This window comes from Protopterus annectens, chromosome 7.part0, assembly GCF_019279795.1.
Source record: "Protopterus annectens isolate FY-2018-M chromosome 7.part0, PAN1.0, whole genome shotgun sequence".
Classification (NCBI taxonomy): Eukaryota; Metazoa; Chordata; order Ceratodontiformes; family Protopteridae; genus Protopterus; species Protopterus annectens.
Window position 1 is genome coordinate 1,677,991,569 of NC_056739.1, and position 20,000 is coordinate 1,678,011,568.

Here is a 20,000-nt window from a genome sequence, read left to right on the forward strand (position 1 = left end):
CAACAAAAAGACCTTAGACCACCACCTTCCCATTCTTTTCAAACCTTTGGTGGAGTGCCTTTACATCGCTAAATTGATGTGCACCCTATCTGAAGGGAATGGGAAGAGTACCCTTTTGAGCATATACCCTGGCAAGTGAGAACTTTAGCTATAACCAAATTGGCTTCTACTAACTTGATAGGCCAGCTTTATGCTGAAGTAAAAATGAAGCCTTCCCTTGCTGAGCTAGGAACCAGCTCTGTTGGTAGTTTAAAGCAATACACTGGGCAAATTACCAGATTCCTGTCTCTATTTAATCAGACCGGATGCGTGTTACCAACCTGATCAGTCTTAGACTTAATTAACCAAATCAAAAAGAAGTCATCATGAATCACTACATTCTCCCAGTGGAGTGAGTTCAGCATACAGGTAAGACAATAGAGTTGCCCACATGGCAAATGAATAAAAATTGATGGCTGTGATAAATAACTCCTTAGCAATGATGACCATGAGGATGGAAGATATTAGGAAAAGGGTAGTTCTGTAAAGAACTGTGACATATTCAGCATTGCGAAAGCAGACACAATGATGTTAAACTAGCTCAACAAGAGTAATGAAATGAAATATTTGAATTAGTAAGGTTTGTAGAAATTTGGATTTACCAGGTGGGCTGGTGGAACTGTTTGAATGGAGCACATGCAAGAAGGAGAGTAAGTAGATGTCAGGCTATACAAATGTAAGCTTGACCAGTCAAGGGCCAAATCACTCTATAACACTGCTGAGGCGGTGGTGCAAACTTTGCATTAACAGTAAGTATGTTGGAGATGAGGGAGAGCAAAGGGCTCAATCTGACTTTATGCTCCAGATGCTATTTGATTTGCTCCAGTGAGTCTTAAGTATAAATTGTTGGATTACTTTTATGTTTTGGCAAATGCCAAATTCATGGTTTTGATTTATGTGACGTTAATACTAAGGTTAAAGCCTTGACTCAGACCTAGGCAACCAGGATTTGATTAATAACCCATGTACTGAAGAAGCTAGTCAGAGTGGAGTAGTCATGAATGGGCTTGCATCTCTCAGGAGGGAGGGGTTGGCTGATTGTCTGGGAATACACAAGCTGTAGTCATTTCTCCAGTGAAGACAGCAGAAATGACCTTAGGATGCCTGTTATAGCACGTGGAGATTTTTGTAATCTTAAATTGCTTGCAATAGCGAGGGAAGTCCAGTGTTATGTACACTGCACTTTTTCCTTGGAGGAAACTCTACTGAGCATGTGTGAAAAGCTACATCATAATGTCAAAATGAAATCCACCACAAATGATGGCACCACCCCTGGAATTCAACCCCTACTCTGAAGGGAATGATTTGGTGTAGAGCTCCAGCTCATAGGGGAAAATGGGTCATTATGGTATTTGGGAGGGAGAGTAGATGTTCATATGCAAATCCCAATTAAAAAAAAGTTCTCTGTATTATCTACAAGATATCTACACAGGCTATATATTGCATACATTAAATATATACTCAATCTGTATGTCAGCAAAGCACCCAATTTCTGTTTGAGATTCCCATGACTCAAAAAGTGTTGGCACATGCCACTAAGTAAATGTGTTTTACAGAAACTATATATCAAAGGTTTCTTTCAAATAATGAAGCTTTCTTTAACTCAAGCTTGAAATCCTGCATATGTACTGTTTTGGTTCATATACCTCTGAGTATATGGTGACAAAATACCTTCTCATAACTATGTCCCCATGAATATGTGTTCAACCAGTGACTTCTTTAGTATCTACCATTAAAACAGCATCTTTAAGCATGTCTTATTGAATAAAATACAGAGAATCATGATAGTGTCTCTGATTATAACTAATTTATGTCTTAGACAACTGGATGTCAAGAAATTCACCTCTAGAGTGAATATCGAGAGATGAATTTTAACAAAAGGTCAAGAACACATAAAAAAATAGAGTGACAGTTGGGAACACCCAATCATAATTGTTTGCAGGGCATAGTGCTTAAACTGTTTCCATGTACTACAATATTTAGAGAAAAAAAAAGTGCAGGATCGGTAAGTGCTTTACAGCTCTGATAGCTATAATGCTCTTACCACTGCCACACAGAGACTGGCCATCAGAGAACAGCTGCAGTAAGAACAAAAAGCTTTAAAACAGGTTAAACAAGTCATTCAGGCAAGAAAAAAAGTCTGAATGAAATGTTTAATGTTTTAAGGCTCATTTTTGGTTTCTGCAGTTGTTCTGTGGTTGCAACTTAACTGTGTTAATGCTCTGGTATAAGACTAGAGCTTAACAGTTGTGAGGGGTACTTAATAAAAGCTTCTTAAGCACCTTTCAGATTTCAGAAAGGTGCTTAACAAGACTGTCTTTTCTCCATATTCCAAGTGGCACTCCATTTATTAATTGTTTGTAATGATTAAAAAAAAAAACAAAAGAACCCCCAGAAAACATGCCAAAGAAGGAAGTGATGACCATTATTATTTTATATGTTCAAAAAGGTCTTTGCCTTTTCTAACTTTACTTTAAATTGAAACAAGGCCTCAATATTTTATCCACAACTATAAAAGACTTTTGCCTGTAAATTACATATATGTCTGTCTAATGCATTTTCAGTATAAACATAATTTTTATTGCTAACTCTTGCCACTCACTTTGCAGAAAGTACACTCATCTTTGTATCTGATCAAATCAAGGATTACCCATATTGCAATTTTTCTTTTACAGACCTTTATTAAAGTGCTTCACTAAAAAAGCATAGAAAAATAAATTATTTAAAGAATATCTTAATGTCTTATAATACAACTTTTGATAGGCACTTTGTCTTTCACTGCTACATGGCATGATACCACATTGAAAAGATTTTGACATCCCAGTAGCTTAAAGATGAAAAAACAAGACAACACCTAAGCAGGCTTCAGCTTTAGGCCTGGATCCATTTAGTTGTCTACAACTTATTGTCAAGATCAAGTCAAGTCATGTGTTTTGATAAAGGCTTTTATTTATGTAAAGTTGGTAATAAGCAGTGTAAGAATTCTTTTAATTTAAAGTTGATGGTGGATTGCCAGACATGCATAATCGATGTATGAAGTATGTGTATACAAATGTACATATAGTCTTGCATTGCTAAAAGAATATTAGGCAAAGGTCGTGACACCAAGCATTTTACTGAAGACTGATGCTGAAGTAAATCTGACACACATACTACTTCAGCTTCCTTTGATATTCACTTTATAATTCACATATCATTACATGTGACAAAGTATAACAAATTCCACTTGGGTTTAAGTCTTATCTTGGTTTATAGTATTAACCAAAACCCTTAAGCTGACTCTTGTTTGACATTCTTGGTTTGTCCATTTATGCGGGAGCAGCAGCAGCATTTTGACAAAACAAGTGAAACTAATGTCCGTCATTAGGAATAAAAGTGATAGGTTATCCCCAATACAATACTTCATCAAAATATCAGCTAATACAAAAATATCAACTAAATGCATTTAGAAAGTAAATGCTTTGCATAACACTAGATTGGCGTACATTTGCTAAAAGGTAAGTAATAATCAGTGACCTTGAGTGACATCATAAATTACATATAACATGTAGAGAATTCTGATATGGGTGCACATTAGCACAGCAGATAACGCTGGTGCCTCACAGCAGGACAATCCTCAGTTTGACCCTCAGCTACGGTGCCTTTTGAGTGAAGTCTGCATGTCCTCCCTGTATTCATGTGGGTTTCTTCTGGATGCTATGGTAGTGTGCATGATGTTGAGTGTTACAGAAGAACAGCTGTGGCAGGACTAGCTATCTAGGTGATTATCACTGTTTGAAGTGACACTGTGACCCAATGTGTGAAATGGGGATTGTGGATGGATGTACAACCTTTTTCTCCACTGTAGTGCAATCTCAGATTTGGTATATATAATTTGCAGGAGGTACTGGGAGTGCAGGGGGCTTTCCCCCCTGCAAAAATGTAGATTTGCTTCTTTTTCTTTTATTTGGAGTTGTCTGGACTTGAGTCATATGCTCTCAACCATATGAATTTTGAGTTTCCAAATATTCATTGAAGTCATATAAACCCATCACTTTAGACCTCAGCTATTATGGTGTGCACTGATATGCCTTATTACATAACTAGTGCAGAACGTTTTTTTTTTTTGTTTTGTTTTTGTAGTTTTTTATGGACACTCCACTTTTAATAAGACAAAGCTAATATCAGCAGCACCAGCATTTATAAACCATATTTAACTATGGTGTATTTAAGGAGTACTTACAAAACATTGCTTTGAGTACAACAAAATTATGCCTGTTACATACTGCACTTGAGCAGTATCAGAAGAAAAGGAATATTACATGCCCATTTAACTTTTTTTTCATCAAGGCATGTTATAATGTGTTATACCAAAAGGAAGACCAATATACAATTTAATTAGCCTTCAGTAAGAAATGTCATTGCTTAGACTTAAATTATATGAATTAATAAGTGGGGCTAATCCAAACCATCAGCAGAATGTTGGAAAAGTATTGTACACCTGTCTAACTTCTGGTGTTTGGTATAAAGTTTTTAACTTAGGGTAAAAGCAGTAATAGAGTAGGTTTTCTCAAATGGGACTACTGATTTTCCAGAACAGGAAGACTCGGATCATCAATGAATGAGGTTTCACCCCGTTAATTTGTAGTCTCTGATGAAAGTGATCAGAGAGGCTTCATTCTGGGCTAGATTCCAAAAGTCCAGTATAGCAAAAATGTGATGGGATGGCAAGAGCATAATATATCTTGGCCATGTAAAGTTGGATCAGGTCTTGGTCGCTGCATGAATATTGGATGGAAATGGGAAGTTAATCAGAACTGTCTACATGTGTTTTGTGATGCTAGAACTGTTCTATGGCTGTGTAGTGCAGAATATACATGTAGGAGGTCCGAAAACAGTGCAGGGTTATAATCTCTGTAACTATATGTTTATGTCAAATCTATATGATTAATATATGAACTTCTTTTATTAAAATCAATAAAATTGCTTTAAAAAAACTGTGCAGGGACCCAGGGCTGCTGCTTTCCCTTCAGACCTCACAGATGTTGAACAACGTTATGTCAGATTTTCAGTTTTAAGCAGAATATGTTCAAGGTCAGTGTTGGGCATGTCCTGCTTCCTGACTATCAGATGTAATTGCAAGTTAGCATACTATGAAACCTGATGATTGCAAAGGGTTATTTGTGATTTTACCCTTTACTCAAAAGTGGACTAAACACAGATTCAGTATAGAAAGAGGCGGGCTGCAGGCAAAGCTGCCACATGTAGGGTAAAAACACATGCAAACAAATGCACTTTCACAATTGCCATTTGGAACATACTGGGTAGCAATTATTGTATGCAGGCTTTCTTCTCATCCTACCTTAAGTTTCATGGATAGGATATTATGACATCATTAAGGTATAGATAGTAACCAGGGCAGGGAGAAACATGAAGGTTACAGCTTTGTAGCTTGCAAATTATAAGCCACCCTGACCTCAACTGACTAAGATTTGCAGCATTCTTATCCAAATTAGAAAGAAATTTATTTTTCCCTAGTGAGAATGCTGTGTTAATTATATTGGTATGTTTGCTAATTCAGTTTGAAGACCTGTAATATTACCATAGAAAGCTGGTCAAAAAAATTCATGCATTTAAAATATTAAACATTTCACTAATAGAGTGCAGTTCACCTGACAAGAAAGGTAATGATGTACCTTGAAACTCCAATTTTTAAATGAGATGGGGAAGCTGAAGAGGTTACCTTAAGAACTAGACTTGTCCAAGTGCCAGTCAACAACCAGTTATAGCAAAAATATAAGCAACTTATTTGTTTTCTGTTTTTTTTTTTTCTTGTTATTCAGGCTAAATTTCCTTTGAGAGTCTGGCTAAAGGATTAAGTTATTTTGAAAAAAAAGCACATTATAGAGGAAGACAAGAAGAGAAAAGGAAGAGTTATCTGGCACCTAGAATGTTAATGTTCACCTCATTCATTCATTCACTCATTCATTCATAATCTGCATGCTCTGGACTGAGACTGGACTAACCTGCACTTCTTCAGCCACTGCTTTGTTATAACAAAAAAAAAAAAAAAACTTAAAAAAAAAGATAACTCCACATCAACAAACATAGTTGCCTATAGATCGAATGATTTGAAATTACCTTTAATGAGAAAGAGGGTATATTAAGTGCTTTTCTTTTTTCTTGTTTGTTTGTTTCCTTGTATCCCCCACTGAATTAAGCCTGGTGGTTCCCCTGCTTGCACCCAGCTGGACTATTTGTTCTACTGGGTCAAGAGCCAAGCATTCCCATGTGAGGATCAGAGCTCTCTGATCTATTCTTTTAGCCCATTTTCTCCCGGATGGCAAAAGTAATGGGGTAAGCAGTAAGCCAGCTTACTCGTTCTACATGACAGCATACCTTCAACTGGTGGGTGGTAGGAAGAAAGCCAGCTTACTAGTCCTATAGAGCGGCCTACCTTTCACTGGTGGGTAGTAGGGAGTGAACCAGCTTACTCACCTGACACAGCAGCCTACCTACCACTGGAGGATGGTAGGGAGCAAGACAGCTTATTGGTCGTACAGGGCAGCCTACCCTCCACTGATGGGTGGTAGGAGTGAGCTAGCTTACTGTTCTTACAAGGCAGCCTACCCTCCACTGGTGAGTAGTAAGTAGTGAGACTGGTCCAAGAGGGTAATCTACCCTCCAGTGGTGGGCAGTAGAGGGTGAGACAGCTAACAAGTCCCCTATGGGATATCCTAGCATATGCTGGTAGCAGTAGGGAGTGAGACACCTTACTAGTCCTATGGGGCATCCTAGCCTGCACTAGTGGCAGTAGGGAGTGAGTCAGGTTACTAGACCTATGGGGCATCCTAGTCTGCACAGGTGGCAGTAGAGAGTGAGACAGCTTACTAGTCCTATGGGGCATCCTAGCCTGTACTGGTGAGAAACCTCCTTTACTTTTACTGGCTATCCAGGCCTCTGGCATGCTGATGCCACTAGAAGTGTGCCTGTACTCAAAGCTGGATCAACTGTTCCGAAGGCAGGTCTTTATTCCTCTATTCCACAGAAATGGGAAGGTATGTCTAGTGTTAAGCGTAAGGCTGAGAATGAGCATAAAATTCTTTGACAATTGAGATTAGCTCATTGGCTAAGGAAGGTCAGATCTTCATATATAGTAATTTTCAAGTTAAAGTTGCAAGCAAAAGCTTTGCTCCAAGGGCAGTGGGGAATCTTCCTTCTTTTTTCTATGAGGTGCAGCAATATTCCCTGTAATATGAGCCATCTATAAATCTGCTGACACTGTTTAGTACACACTGTGGTATCCCCTTAAGAAATAATTTCCCGCCTCTAATATGAGTCATCTATAAATCTATTGAAACTATTTAGTGCACACTGCAGTATTCCCTTTCAAAATAATGTTCTGCCCCTTATATGAGTCATCTATAAATCTGCCATAAATCAGCTGATACTGTTTAGTGCAGAATGCAGTATTCCCTTTCCAAATATATCTGCTGACACTATTAAGTGCACACTGCAATATCCCCTTACTAAATAATTTCCTGCCTCTAATACGAGACATCTATAGATTTGCTGACACTGTTTAATGAACACTGAGATACACATAGTGTGTTCATACAAGTAATAGTGATCTGATGTTGTCAATTTTGATTCTGTCCTCAACTGATGAATTTGGATCAGATCCTCAGATCCAACTTGGCATTTACTAAAGCTTGTGGTAACCAAGAACTCTTGAGCTTCCCCCTTACCCACAGTGCACCAACCCCAAGTTACTTCAGATCTTATTTGCCTTTTTCAGTGAAAGACGTGGTTGACCTTGCTCTCAAGCTTTTTTGAGATAAGTGATTATTATCTTCTATCTTCCTATATTGTTTAATATTTTCTAATATTTATATATTATATAGGGTGCAGGTTAAGGTAAGTGTATAAAGTGTATGTTGCATGTATTACTATATATGCACTTACCCACACCCTACCCCTAACGTCAGTAACTATCGCACATTTAAGTTACCGAGCTATGCCGGATAAGGGTCAAGTATGGCAATTCGCTATTTCGAAATTTGCGGTTTTGGGTGTTTGACCTTCTCGTGGTTCGGTATTTACGTGTCGATGTTTTGGTATTCGCGTAACTGCTGTTTCAGTATCCTAATATAGACCCCAGCCTTGCTGTGATCTTTTTGCTTCATGACTGGCGCCCTGGTCTAGTTTATGCCTACTCACCAATTCCATTAATTCCAAAATTTCTACAGAAAGCTGCACCATACTGGCCTTGCTGATTTGGATTCCCTTCCTTTGGCCTCACTTAATTCACTAACCTTGGATCCTGGATCCAACTCCAGACCTTCTGTTTCACCCAATGGGCATGATCAATCCTGACATCACAAATCTCAGGCTGCTGGGCTGGTTTCTTCAATTCTATTAATAGACAGACAACTGATGCTTTCTTCCCCTGTACCCCATATTATTTTATCTTCCCATAAACCTTCAACAAGAAAACTTTATACAGGTAAATGGAGAAGATTTGTTTACTGGGCACAACAAAATCATGTTGCGCCATTTTCAGCTCCTGTACTAACACACACTCAAATTTTTAGCCTAACTTTTTAAAGAAGGAGCTAGTTCCTCAACCATTAAAGTTCAGTTAGCAACAATATTAAATGTTCATATTGGCTTTGAAGTTCTTCAGTAGCCTGTCACAAATTGTGCAGAGTTTCTTGTGAGGCACTCTACTTTTGAGACTTTCATTTAAGGACCCTACTCTCCCATGGGATCTCAATTTGGTACTGAAAGCTGTAATACAGTCCCCCTTTGAACCAATAGCTAAACGTGACCTTAAGTATCTTACTTGGAAAACAATTTTTCTAGTAGCCATTACTTCTGCTAGAAGAATTTCAAAGATTCAAGCTTTCTCTTTAAAACCTCCATACCCGATCTTTCACAAGGATAGAGTGGTGCTATGAAATAATGCCTCCTTCCTTCCAAGGTGGTGTCAGAATCTAATATTAGTCAATCCATTAATTTGCCAGTATTCTTACCTAAATTTACAAACAAAGGTGACTACATGTTACATTTATTGGATGTTCACAGACAATTACCTTTTTACCTGCATAGAACAAAAGACATCAGGAAAACATACAAGTTCTTTGTTTCCTTTGCAGAATTGAAATTGGGCAAACCAGTCAGAAAGGTAACTTTAGCCAGATGGCTAACTGATTGTATTTCATTTGTTTATAGCAAATTATGTGTTACCTTATGACAACAGGTACAAGCTTTTTCAACTAGGCCCATGGCAACTTCTTCAGTTTTTCTTTCCATAGCGTCCATGAACGACATATGTGCAACTTGGGTACTCCCCATACTGTTTTTACTCAATACAAATCAGATCTGGTCTCCAGAGGTCGAGCATCATTTGGTTCAACTGTGCTCAGGAATATCCTTCCTTAGAGTTCACCCAGGATTATAGGTAGCAAGAGAGTCTGTCCCATCAGCTAGGATAGAATGAAAATTGACATCAGATAAAGAAATGATGTACTTCCCATAATGATCCATCTGTGTTGTCCATTTTCATTCTTTAACTCCCTGCTCACCAACTCCCATCCTTTCTATTCACAAGCTTCTGGAAGAATGAGCTGTTAGAGGGACATCATTGTCCTTGATATTGAGCTCCAGATGTAGTTTCTTTCTGTATTGAGCATATGCAGTTTTATATCCCCTATATTTATGCAGGTTAAACAATTCCTTTTGGTAAACATCAGCAAATAAGATCTGAGGTAACTTGGGCTTGATGCATTATGGGTAAGGGAGAAGCTTGAGAGTTCTTGGTTACCCCAAGCTTTAGTAATGGCTAAGTCAGATCCGAGGATCGGATCCCAACTCATTAGCTGAGAAAGAATGAAAATGGACAACACAGATGGAATGTTATGATAAGTACATAACTTCCTTTTCTCTTTCATTGTGTCTTATTCTTTGACCAGCTAGAGGAATAATTTTAATCATGGGTGTAACAGTAGTACTGTGGTAGCTCTGCAGACTCACAGTGCTTGGTTCTCTCGTTTGGTTCATGGCCAGAGAGCCTTCTGGATGCAGTCTGCATGTCTTCCCTGTTCCTGAGTGAGTTTTTCCAGGTCTCCTGTTTCTTTCTTCATACTCATGCAAGTAGGCAAACAGATGTGTACTGCAGTGGAGTGGTGTCCTGTTTATGAACAGCTGTATTTCTTTATCTTGCTAAGTGCCAGGACAGATTTAAGCTCCCTTACAAACCCAAATATGATAAAGTGGCTATCAGAGAATGAAACAGTGATCTAAGCAATCTTCAAGGTTTGAGCATGCAATACATGTCAAGTAAAATCTTAAGCCATAATCAATTATAAATTGATAGCATTTAATAATATGAACTAAAGGAATGCTGCTGTCCACCATCAGAGCTCATTTAAATAGGTAGTTATTGATGAGGCAATCAGTTATTGCCATAATTCAATAAACCAAAATAAAAATATAGGCCACGGTCACAGGCTATACACGACATTCAACTATTGAACATTTGTTTTTAATAGGTTTAGAGAAAGTATGTTCCTAGACTGCACTCCACAAGGGAAGAAAAACAGGAAAAGGTGAAGATCACAAAAAAAAAATTCTTTAAATTTAATGAAAGCTAGGATTTTAAAAATGGGATAAAAATTCTCAACAGCATCACAAATCTGTAAATCTGTAAATCATTTTACAAGCACAATTTTCATTAGCAATGTTCCCTCTGAACCAAGGTGAGCTAAGAAAAATGGATAGTTGCATGTATTAAAAGAAGACATACAGTATAACAAATGCAAACATGTTACTGGCTTTCTTGTTCACTCCATGATGTGGACTGTAGGATGACCACTATCCTTGTTACTGGATTTCTTGTTCATTCCATGATATGGACTGTAGGATGACCACTATCCTTGTTACTATCTTTCTTGTTCACTCCATGATGTGGACTGTAGGATGACCACTATCCTTGTTACTGGCATTCTTGTTCACTCCATGATGTGGAATGTAGGATGACCACTATCCCTCATGATCCTTAGAGTAGTTATTATCTGCACTCTGCCAACATGACAGTACGCATCTAATTTTTTTCTGTGCTTAAAGACCCATCGTATTCTCCTTTTGAGATAATGTATATTTCCAAATTCTTATTTCGATTTTTTTTGCAGTTTACTAAGGTCTCATGTCTTGACATTGTAAGAATTGCTATAGTGGGCTTCCTTTCCCACCTTAAAAAAGGTAGGCAGACTCCCAGATTATGTTTTGCCCAGATTTCTTTATACATGATGGTAAAAATAAAGTCATGAAACAGCAAACTATTATAATTTAACCAAGCCTTGGCTACAACCCCAACAATTAGGGATCAGTGATGGAGGGCAAGATTAAGCAACCAAAGCTGGCTTGCCTATTTAAGGGGGAAGGAGACAGATTGGTCCACTGCAATAATAATACCTCCCAGAGGTATATTAAGGAATAACCCAATAAACAAAGTTGTTCCATACAAATATTTAGGTATAAAACTATAAACTATTCTTCAAAACCTGCAATGAAACTTTCTGTACCAGGGTCTCCAGATAGCTTTAAACTATGTATTGCATATCATGCCATATAAGAGACTCAGTACAGAAGGCTATTGCCAAAAAATGTTGTCATACTCAGGTTTAAATATGCCATTAAATATCCTATTCCATTAAATGCTCTTCATTCCTCACAAAACACAAAGTTACTGCAATCTAGGACATACATCATCACCTTCTTCATTCACATTTCTCCCTCCAAGATATGAAGATCATTGCGCTTCTCTCCAAAAGGCAAAATGGTTAATGATTACTGCAAGAACATCTCTACTGTTATCTCCACTCACTCCTAAGCTGTAAATAAAGGTTACTGCCCTGTCCTCAAAACTAATTACCAATCTGTGCATCCCCATATGATTTCCACAGTAAGAATTATTCCAATTTCTTTTCAAAGACCATAGTTCATTAAGCATTGGAGGATACTGCATTTCCAAATTGGAATAATCTTCCATGGAAAATTATGAAGGAACTTCGTTGCTTCTCCTTTTATTAGAAAACATACAGAGCACTTTAGAAAAAACATTGCATGCAAATGCCATACTGACAATGGCTAATACCTTCCTGCTTCAACATTAAAATTCTATACATTGTTTTAGCTGTTCCAAAAGCCTAAACTTTCCTTGAACTCATCTTTAATGTAAATATTTAAATACCTATTTATAAAATCAACATGTACTTATATCTCATCTACCTTTGCTTCTTTAGTACTTCTGATCATTGTGCAGGCGTACATTACTATAGAATAGATTAGACTTACAATTATGTTTGGCTTGCAAAGGTACAGCATATTTACCATAGAAGTAAAAAATAGAATACCACCAATTCATCAAATGTGCTTCTGTGCTAATCATTTTTAACAATATTTGCTATTTTGTTTTGTTTCTTTCAGTGTAATCAAATTGCATTCAACTCAATTACTAATCCCATAAATAGCTAACAGCATTAAGTTTTAGACATGTACGTAAACAGAAGTATATTGTTAGATTTTTCTTCAGTAAAACACGTACCTACAGATGAGTTACAGTCACCAGTCTACCTCAGAAGAAACCAGAGTACCCAGAAAAATCCCACATGAACACAGGAAAGACACTCTAGCAAAGAAGCGAACCAGAGAATATTTTGCTGTGAGGTGACAATGCTACTCGCTGCAGTATTGTAACACCTTTCTTCTGTTTCTTTACTTCTTAATAAATAATATTATGGAAACAGTATCTGTTGAATGTTCTTCTATGCATCATGCATTGTTTATTATAACGCATCTGTATGCTGTCAGAGGATGCTTGCAACACCCTTGTGATTACGGCATTGTTTGTTTGGCTCAGGCCCAAGTAATGGATGAAATTCCAATCCACCTACTCAGTTATCAAATCTGGAAATAAAAAAAAACATAATAAGATAACAAAAAGGGCCATGATGCACAACTACCAAAACCACAGTCCCATACTGCAGCCAAGGTTTAGACATGCGAGGGCATATTGAGGTGCCTTTACATCAAGGCTATCTCATGGCTGTTGCCTGGATGACAGCTGTCTATCATTTGACACTTAATGCCTAGCACCGGCTATTTCCAGTGATTAAAGATAAATCTCCACTAGAAAACTGGGACCTCCCACATCTGTACTGAGTGATGAAGAGAGTTGCAGCTGGTGTGATGCAGAACCAAATGAACTGACAGTAATATGAGGAGCTGAAAGTCAGAAGGCACACAGGCAAGAAAAAGACATAGAAAAACACTGACTTGTAGAATTTTGTGTGGTGATTGCAAATGTGCACAAATGCAGGAAATGATAAAAAATGCATTTTCATAGTTCTCCTTTAATGGGGCAGTAAAATATCTAAATGTAATACAAAATGCATTTCTGTATGGGCTCTCAAAACTATATAATACAAAGATCATAACTGGGCTTTGCTTTTACTTGAGAATTTCCTTGTTCATTGATCTGATAAAGACTATGAGTGGAATTCAGAAAGGGCTAATATGAGTGGTGAGCCCTACAGTGAACAGCCAACTCCTTACTGTAACCCGTTCTGATTCAGAGACCATTCCACGACAGTGCAGTGGGCAGCCTTGCTGACTGTGTTAACAGATGATCTAATCGAGGGGAGTGGCTATTGATATTTAACCATGTGCACTCCACTAGACATAGCTGTGGCTACCCATTTACACTGACCAGGAATTGGGAGAATCACTTGGCTGCTTAAATGACCATGGACAGCAGAGAGAATGAACTTTGCAAAAAGCTTGTCGTCACTTCTATGCAAAAAGTTGCGATGCAAGTAAGTGAGAGAAGTTCAGCAGATTTGTAGAAGTGAGAGGGTAAGTGTGTGTCTTCAGGGGTGTACATTATTGTGTGTGTGTGTGTGTGTGTGTGTGTGTGTGTGTGTGTGTGTGTGTGTATGTGTGTGTGTGTGTGTGTGTGTGTGTGAGTGTATAAATGGGTGAGTGCATCCATGAGTCTCAGCAAATGCGTGTGTGTGTGTGTGTGTGTGTGTGTGTGTGTGTGTGTGTGTGTGTGTGTGTGTGTGTGTATGAATGTGTGCATGGGTATGTGTGTGTGTGTGTGTGTGTGTGTGTGTGTGTGTGTGTGTGTGTGTGTGTGTGTGTGTGTGTGTGGGAGGGGCTGTCATACCACTCGATATCATTGCTCAAGAGCTCTGACGAAGCCAAAAACAATGGGGTGAATTGCCGACAATAGGGCAAATTTTTAAATATTATTCTAATTCACCTAAAAAGTTAATATAACAACAGGGTGTGTGCCAATGTGCATTTTCTAAGCAAAAAGAAATATGAAACTGTAATGTCTAGCATTAATGACTAACTGTGTGTGTCTCAATGAATTTAATGAGGGATGTGACAGATATATGAGACAACATCATCAATGTTCTGCAGAATTCTAGACAATTGAAAGGGATGAATCATTTTGCAGTAGAATAAATGTGATGTCAAAGGAGAAAAACATTATAAGGTACTTTTAGCACTAGTGGTAAAACCAAGCATTTAAGAGACATGCAACTTAGCCAATTATGCAGCTAACACTGTCTCTGAATCACTTTTTCTACATTTGTTGTAGACAATTTACACATTGGTGGACCCCTTCTTTCTAAATTCTAGCTGGTTTTCCTCCTTTCTTCTTAGAAACAACCAAGCAACTTGTTATTCTCATCCTAAAATTATACCAAGACTTGGTAGTACAAACTTAGCTAAGTCTGAAACCATTTGTAGCTGATGTATCTAGTTGTTTATGCATTTTGACTATAGTAAGCCAAAATACATATTTATGCAACAAGTAAAACTGTATTAAAAACTGCTTGCAAGGTGTCTTCTCAAACTGATAAAATGGTGTAAGCATTTAATGCACCAGCAGCTTGAAAGCCACATAATCTATAAGTGTACTAAGAAATGTCAGTTATTATAAATATATGTTTATTTACTTCTTAAATGGATAAGACATAATGGGAACAAATGCCTCAATTCAAGGAAGTATAGGACAGTTAATTGAACCTTTTGTTTTCAATCATACTTGAAAGAGCACTGTACATCAAAAAAATTTGTGTGAGAATTATAAGTGCTTGAACTGCAATTTCTTAGCTTTGTCGAAAGAGCTGCTGGAAGAATGAAGAAACAACACAGCCCTTTTCATCCAGAGTTACTAAATTAGATATTGGCCTTTCCTACAAGTTGCATTGACCTAAGAGATGGTTATATAAAGTGATTGGGTAAGAGGATGACAAGCTCTTTCATACTGGGAGGATGTCACCCTTGCCACCAAGTATGAGATCCAATGACCAGGTTAGTTAGAGTTTCCCTTTAATTTATAAGACACTGCTTATAGTTTAATAGTCATGTCAAACATATATATTGATTAGTAGATTGAGAATTCTAAGATAATCAGATTTTTTTATGAAAATTCTATGAGAGAGCTGTTTATCTCTAATTGGTGTAAAAGTCCTCTTTAAATTTCTGGTTAATTTTAGTTTTATTTTGTTGCCATTGGTAATGTTGTGTTCAATATTTTAGAGATATGATTCACACGTTAGCATTAGTTGTCCCAAATTATTTCACATATGACATTCAAATACAATTCTGGTCAAGGGACTTGTTCAGAGTCACAAGATGTAAAAATGAGGTTAAAATAATTAAATTTAGGATTATACATATTGGCTTGTTTTCAACTGGCACATTTTCTGCAATACTAGAAGAAAAATCTATTTCTAGTCCACTTTAAATAAAATTTTAAAAGATCAGATTAATTAATTGTGTGTTCAAGTTTGCAAGTGTGCTATTGTAATTTTTTTGAAAATATGTTCATTCAATTAATCATTACATTTAGTGATGTAAATTTACAAATCCTACGAGTGCTATTAAATTGTGTGTGTTTATAACAATAGCTAAATCAAAATAATTAAACAAATTCTGAAAAACAACTAAAATGAGTTTCAGAAACTGATACACATCTGAAATTGTATTTATTATTATTTTATGTATTTTATTTTATTTTACATTTGTTGTCTTGGAGGGCCAGGGAGAAAAAGTTCATATAAGTAAACACAACATACAGACATATACAATTTATACAAAAGTAAGAGTTCACATGAGCATGACAAGATCACATATTAGGCAGTTATATATGTTAAAACAAACACTTTGCCTTATGTAATAAGTACTTTCAGCTTTCAGACAATTCACAATTTTTACAGGAGTAAGAGATATCTTGAGAAATTCAATAAAACACATCAGTCAGTGGAAGTACTTACAATATCTGATTTTTTTCTAAGGTTTATAAATCAGTACTAGGCTAACTGCCTATCTGGATCATTTTAAGCCTAATCAATTATCCCATGTGAGAATCAAACCTTGCAAGTTGTGTCTGTTAGGTAAACACCTTAACTATTACACCAACCTCCCTAAACCACGTAGCTAATGTTCCATGGGAAAGAAGATAGCTGACATATTTACACTATAGGCAGCTGGCATTTATGTGGGTTGCAAATTACTATGTTAATAATGTAGGCTTGTTAGTATAAAGTGACACTAAAGTTAGTAGAATTAGGAAGAGACTTCAATTTGGTGCTGAGATTGATTTTGGTGCTTGAGTAGATGCTGGTTGAGAAGTATTGTTTATCACGGGTTAATGCAAGTCATAGCCATATGTGCATAGCCATTTGGGAAGGCATGAAATCTATGCCTTCTCAGATGGCTTTGAGGCAATTAAGTTGTTTAATCAAACCACAAATAACCTATCATAAGGAAGCAATTTCTGATGCAATCCAATCATGTTTTTACATTATAAATCATAATTTTGTTTACACAGTCATTACGTATGTAGTTTTCTATTTTACTTGTCTAACTATTAATTTTTTATTTCAGAAAAACTATGACCACTTTGTTATTAGTAATCGTTGGCTTCCGAGTCATCGCTGCAGCAATATCTGTTGAACTTTCAGGTATGCATGACATCACTGGGTATTTTACTTACTTTTATATTTTGTTGCGAGCTTCTTTGTTAGTACTACAGAAAGGTGAAGTAGGGTAACATTGTTTCAGAATCTAGTGCTAGCTGCATTCTGTTTGGTCCTCTTGCACAGAAGAGCTCTGATGACACTATTAGAAATCATGTATTTATGTTATTACTACATGTGAAGGAAGGGTTTAGACAGGATAACTCAAAAGAGATACAACAGTGTGTATCCAACTACTACTGCCATACCTCTTCATTTTATATCTCTTGAATTTAAATAGCTTTCCTGTTTATTGCGTTATACATATTTTAATCTTTGGAGATTTTGGAATATACTACTGACTGTTACTTCTTAGGACTTTTATCATTTGCTAACTCTATTGTTTGAACTTTCTGAAAGAAACAATAATATTTATAGACAGTGTGGGGCTCATGTGAGTGTCTATTTTGTTCTCATGACATACTACTGTTCGTCTTTGTTGTTGCATTGTTCCATTTTATTAGTGCAGTACAGACTGTTGTGCTGTGCATTACTTAAACAAATGAGTAAAATATGGTTTCATAATATTTTCAGAAAAGTTCCACATCAGACAGAAAACAACAGAAAAGGTAATGAAAAGGTATAATGATACAAATGATAATGTCATGCAAAGTCATAGACAAATAAAGCTATAACACAAATGGTGGGGAAACTAATCACAGGATTTTATATTATACAGTGGTCAAAACATAAATTCAGACTGGAGACAGCAACCAGTGTAACCAAAATAAATCCAGCATCATTTACACAAACAAGTTCGTTAGCTAGTCTGAAACACAAATCAATGTAAGTAAAGACAGAGGAAAAAAATGGTAACCACCATTATGTTCTATGCACTGATAACACTTTTCTAACTATCTGACAGTGAAAAAGTTGATCTGCATAACTTAGTAAAACAGAAAGCCCTCCTGTCATGTTGTAGCAAAACAGCAACAGCTATTTTAACATATAACAGGAACAGTTCTATTTTTAAGAAACTTTTCCTATGACTCTTCTGATATTGTGTTAAGAATACCATGGAGTATGTACCAGCTAAACATATAGTTAAGAAAGTCCATCACAACTCATCTGCCACTGTAAGTAATGTAAAATAAATTAACATCTTTCAATAATATGGAAAAGAAAATAGTCATGTAAATAAACTTAACATAACAGTGTATGTTTGAATGGTCACTGCTGCAATAGACTTAGCTATATAGCTTATATCCTACATAGGATGTAAGAACAGGCCAGCTTCCAAAGCTTCAAAGTACCTTCCATGTGCCCAAACCATCAGTCAGCTTGAGCTGAGCTGACAAAAACACAAGTTTGGGTGCCACGCCCTTCAGAATTTTCATATCAACAGATAGACCTGGCCTGAGCCCTGAACAGACAATGCTAGGGATAACAAAAAAAAAATGTGCACACACTGACATAAATGATACACCAAAAAACAAAGGAAGTGGAGGGAGGGAGCAGGTATTACAGCAGTGATCATTCAAACATCTGCTGTTATGGAAGTTTACTTACACAACTGTACTATCATATTGATCACTGCTGCAGTAGCGTTAGGTATATGGGTAGAGTACCCTAGTTTACTACATGTGGGAGGTGGAAAGAAAAGAGTCCAAGAGCCACTGAAAAATGGTGCGTCCTAAGTCTGATCTAGACTTAGAGAAGGAATCATGCTTAGAATGCATTGTAAATGTATGTACAGAAGACCAAATTGCAACTACAAGAATACTTCTAGAATACAACCCTTTCCAAAAATCCATCAATTAAACCAAAACCCTGGTAGAGTGGATCTTGACCCTGCCTGGAATAGTTTTGTTGTGGTGAGTATAAGAAAAAGTAACCCCGGTTATCCCGTCGTCTTACCTTCACAAGAGATGAACAATTGATTTGAATATCTGAAAGTTTTAATTCTGTCAAGATAGTACCCAAGCTGCCTGTGGATATCCAAGGTATGGAGTACTCTTTCTCCCTCATTTTAGGTTCAGGAAAGAAAATGGGAAAATGGATAGTTTGGCTTAATGTAAACTCATCTACCACTTTGGGCATAAACTCTGTGGAAAATGATATAGGGTTGACTCACCACACCCTTTCTGTAGAGGTCAGTTTCATCAGTAAAACTGTTTTTTCTGTTAAGAACCTCAAGTCAGCCAGGTTAGCTGGTTCAAATGGAGGAGGCGTTAGCTTCGCTAACACAGAAGTAAGATCCCAAGGAGGGGTTTTCTTGGGAGCTTTTTATACAAAATGCCTTTCAAAAACAGTTTGATATGAGAATGCATTAAAAGAGGAGGATCCATGGGCAGACACTTTTAAATGGCCCATAAATGAACCATGATGGAGGAGTAAGAAAGGCCATAGGATAGTAACTTCCACAAATATTGTAAAACCAGAGAAACACTATCCCTGAATGGCTACTGGCAGTGTTGTTGGCACTAACTAGAAAACCTTTACCATTTGTTAATATATGATTTTTAATAGCAGGCTTTCTTGCCTCCATTAGTACCTGCTGCACATCCTGAGTAAACAGGTGCCTAAAAGGAATTAACACCCAATCATCCAGGCAGTCATTTGAAGTTGATTGGGTTTGGGGTGTATCAACCACCCCTGTTCTTGTATAAGTAGATCCAGTCTGAGAGGAAGCTTATAGCATTTGCCCCTGGCCATATCCATAAGAAGGGAGAACTACAGCTGCCTGGGCCTTAAGAGAGTCACCACAATGATCTTGAGTGATTCCTTCTGAATCTTCAGAAGTATCCTGGAATTAAGTGGAAAGGGTGTAAACACATACAGGAACATTCTTGTCCTAGGAAAATAAACAGCATCTGTCCTCCAGGACTTCCTGCATGAAGTTCTGGAGCAGAATCTTGCCTTCTGGTTGTTCAGAAAGGAAGC

At 37.1% G+C, this 20,000-nt stretch overlaps 1 protein-coding gene across 2 annotated transcripts in view; it reads left to right on the forward strand.

Annotated features, from left to right (window-relative positions):
- Positions 1-20,000, forward strand: part of ACAN (aggrecan) — a 538,406-nt gene that overhangs the window by 121,874 nt on the left and 396,532 nt on the right. For both annotated transcript variants that reach the window (XM_044078192.1, XM_044078191.1), the window contains exon 2: positions 16,987-17,063. In XM_044078192.1, the coding sequence (XP_043934127.1) occupies positions 16,994-17,063 (70 nt within the window). In that variant the 5' untranslated portion in view covers positions 16,987-16,993. The remainder of the gene's footprint in view (positions 1-16,986; positions 17,064-20,000) is intronic.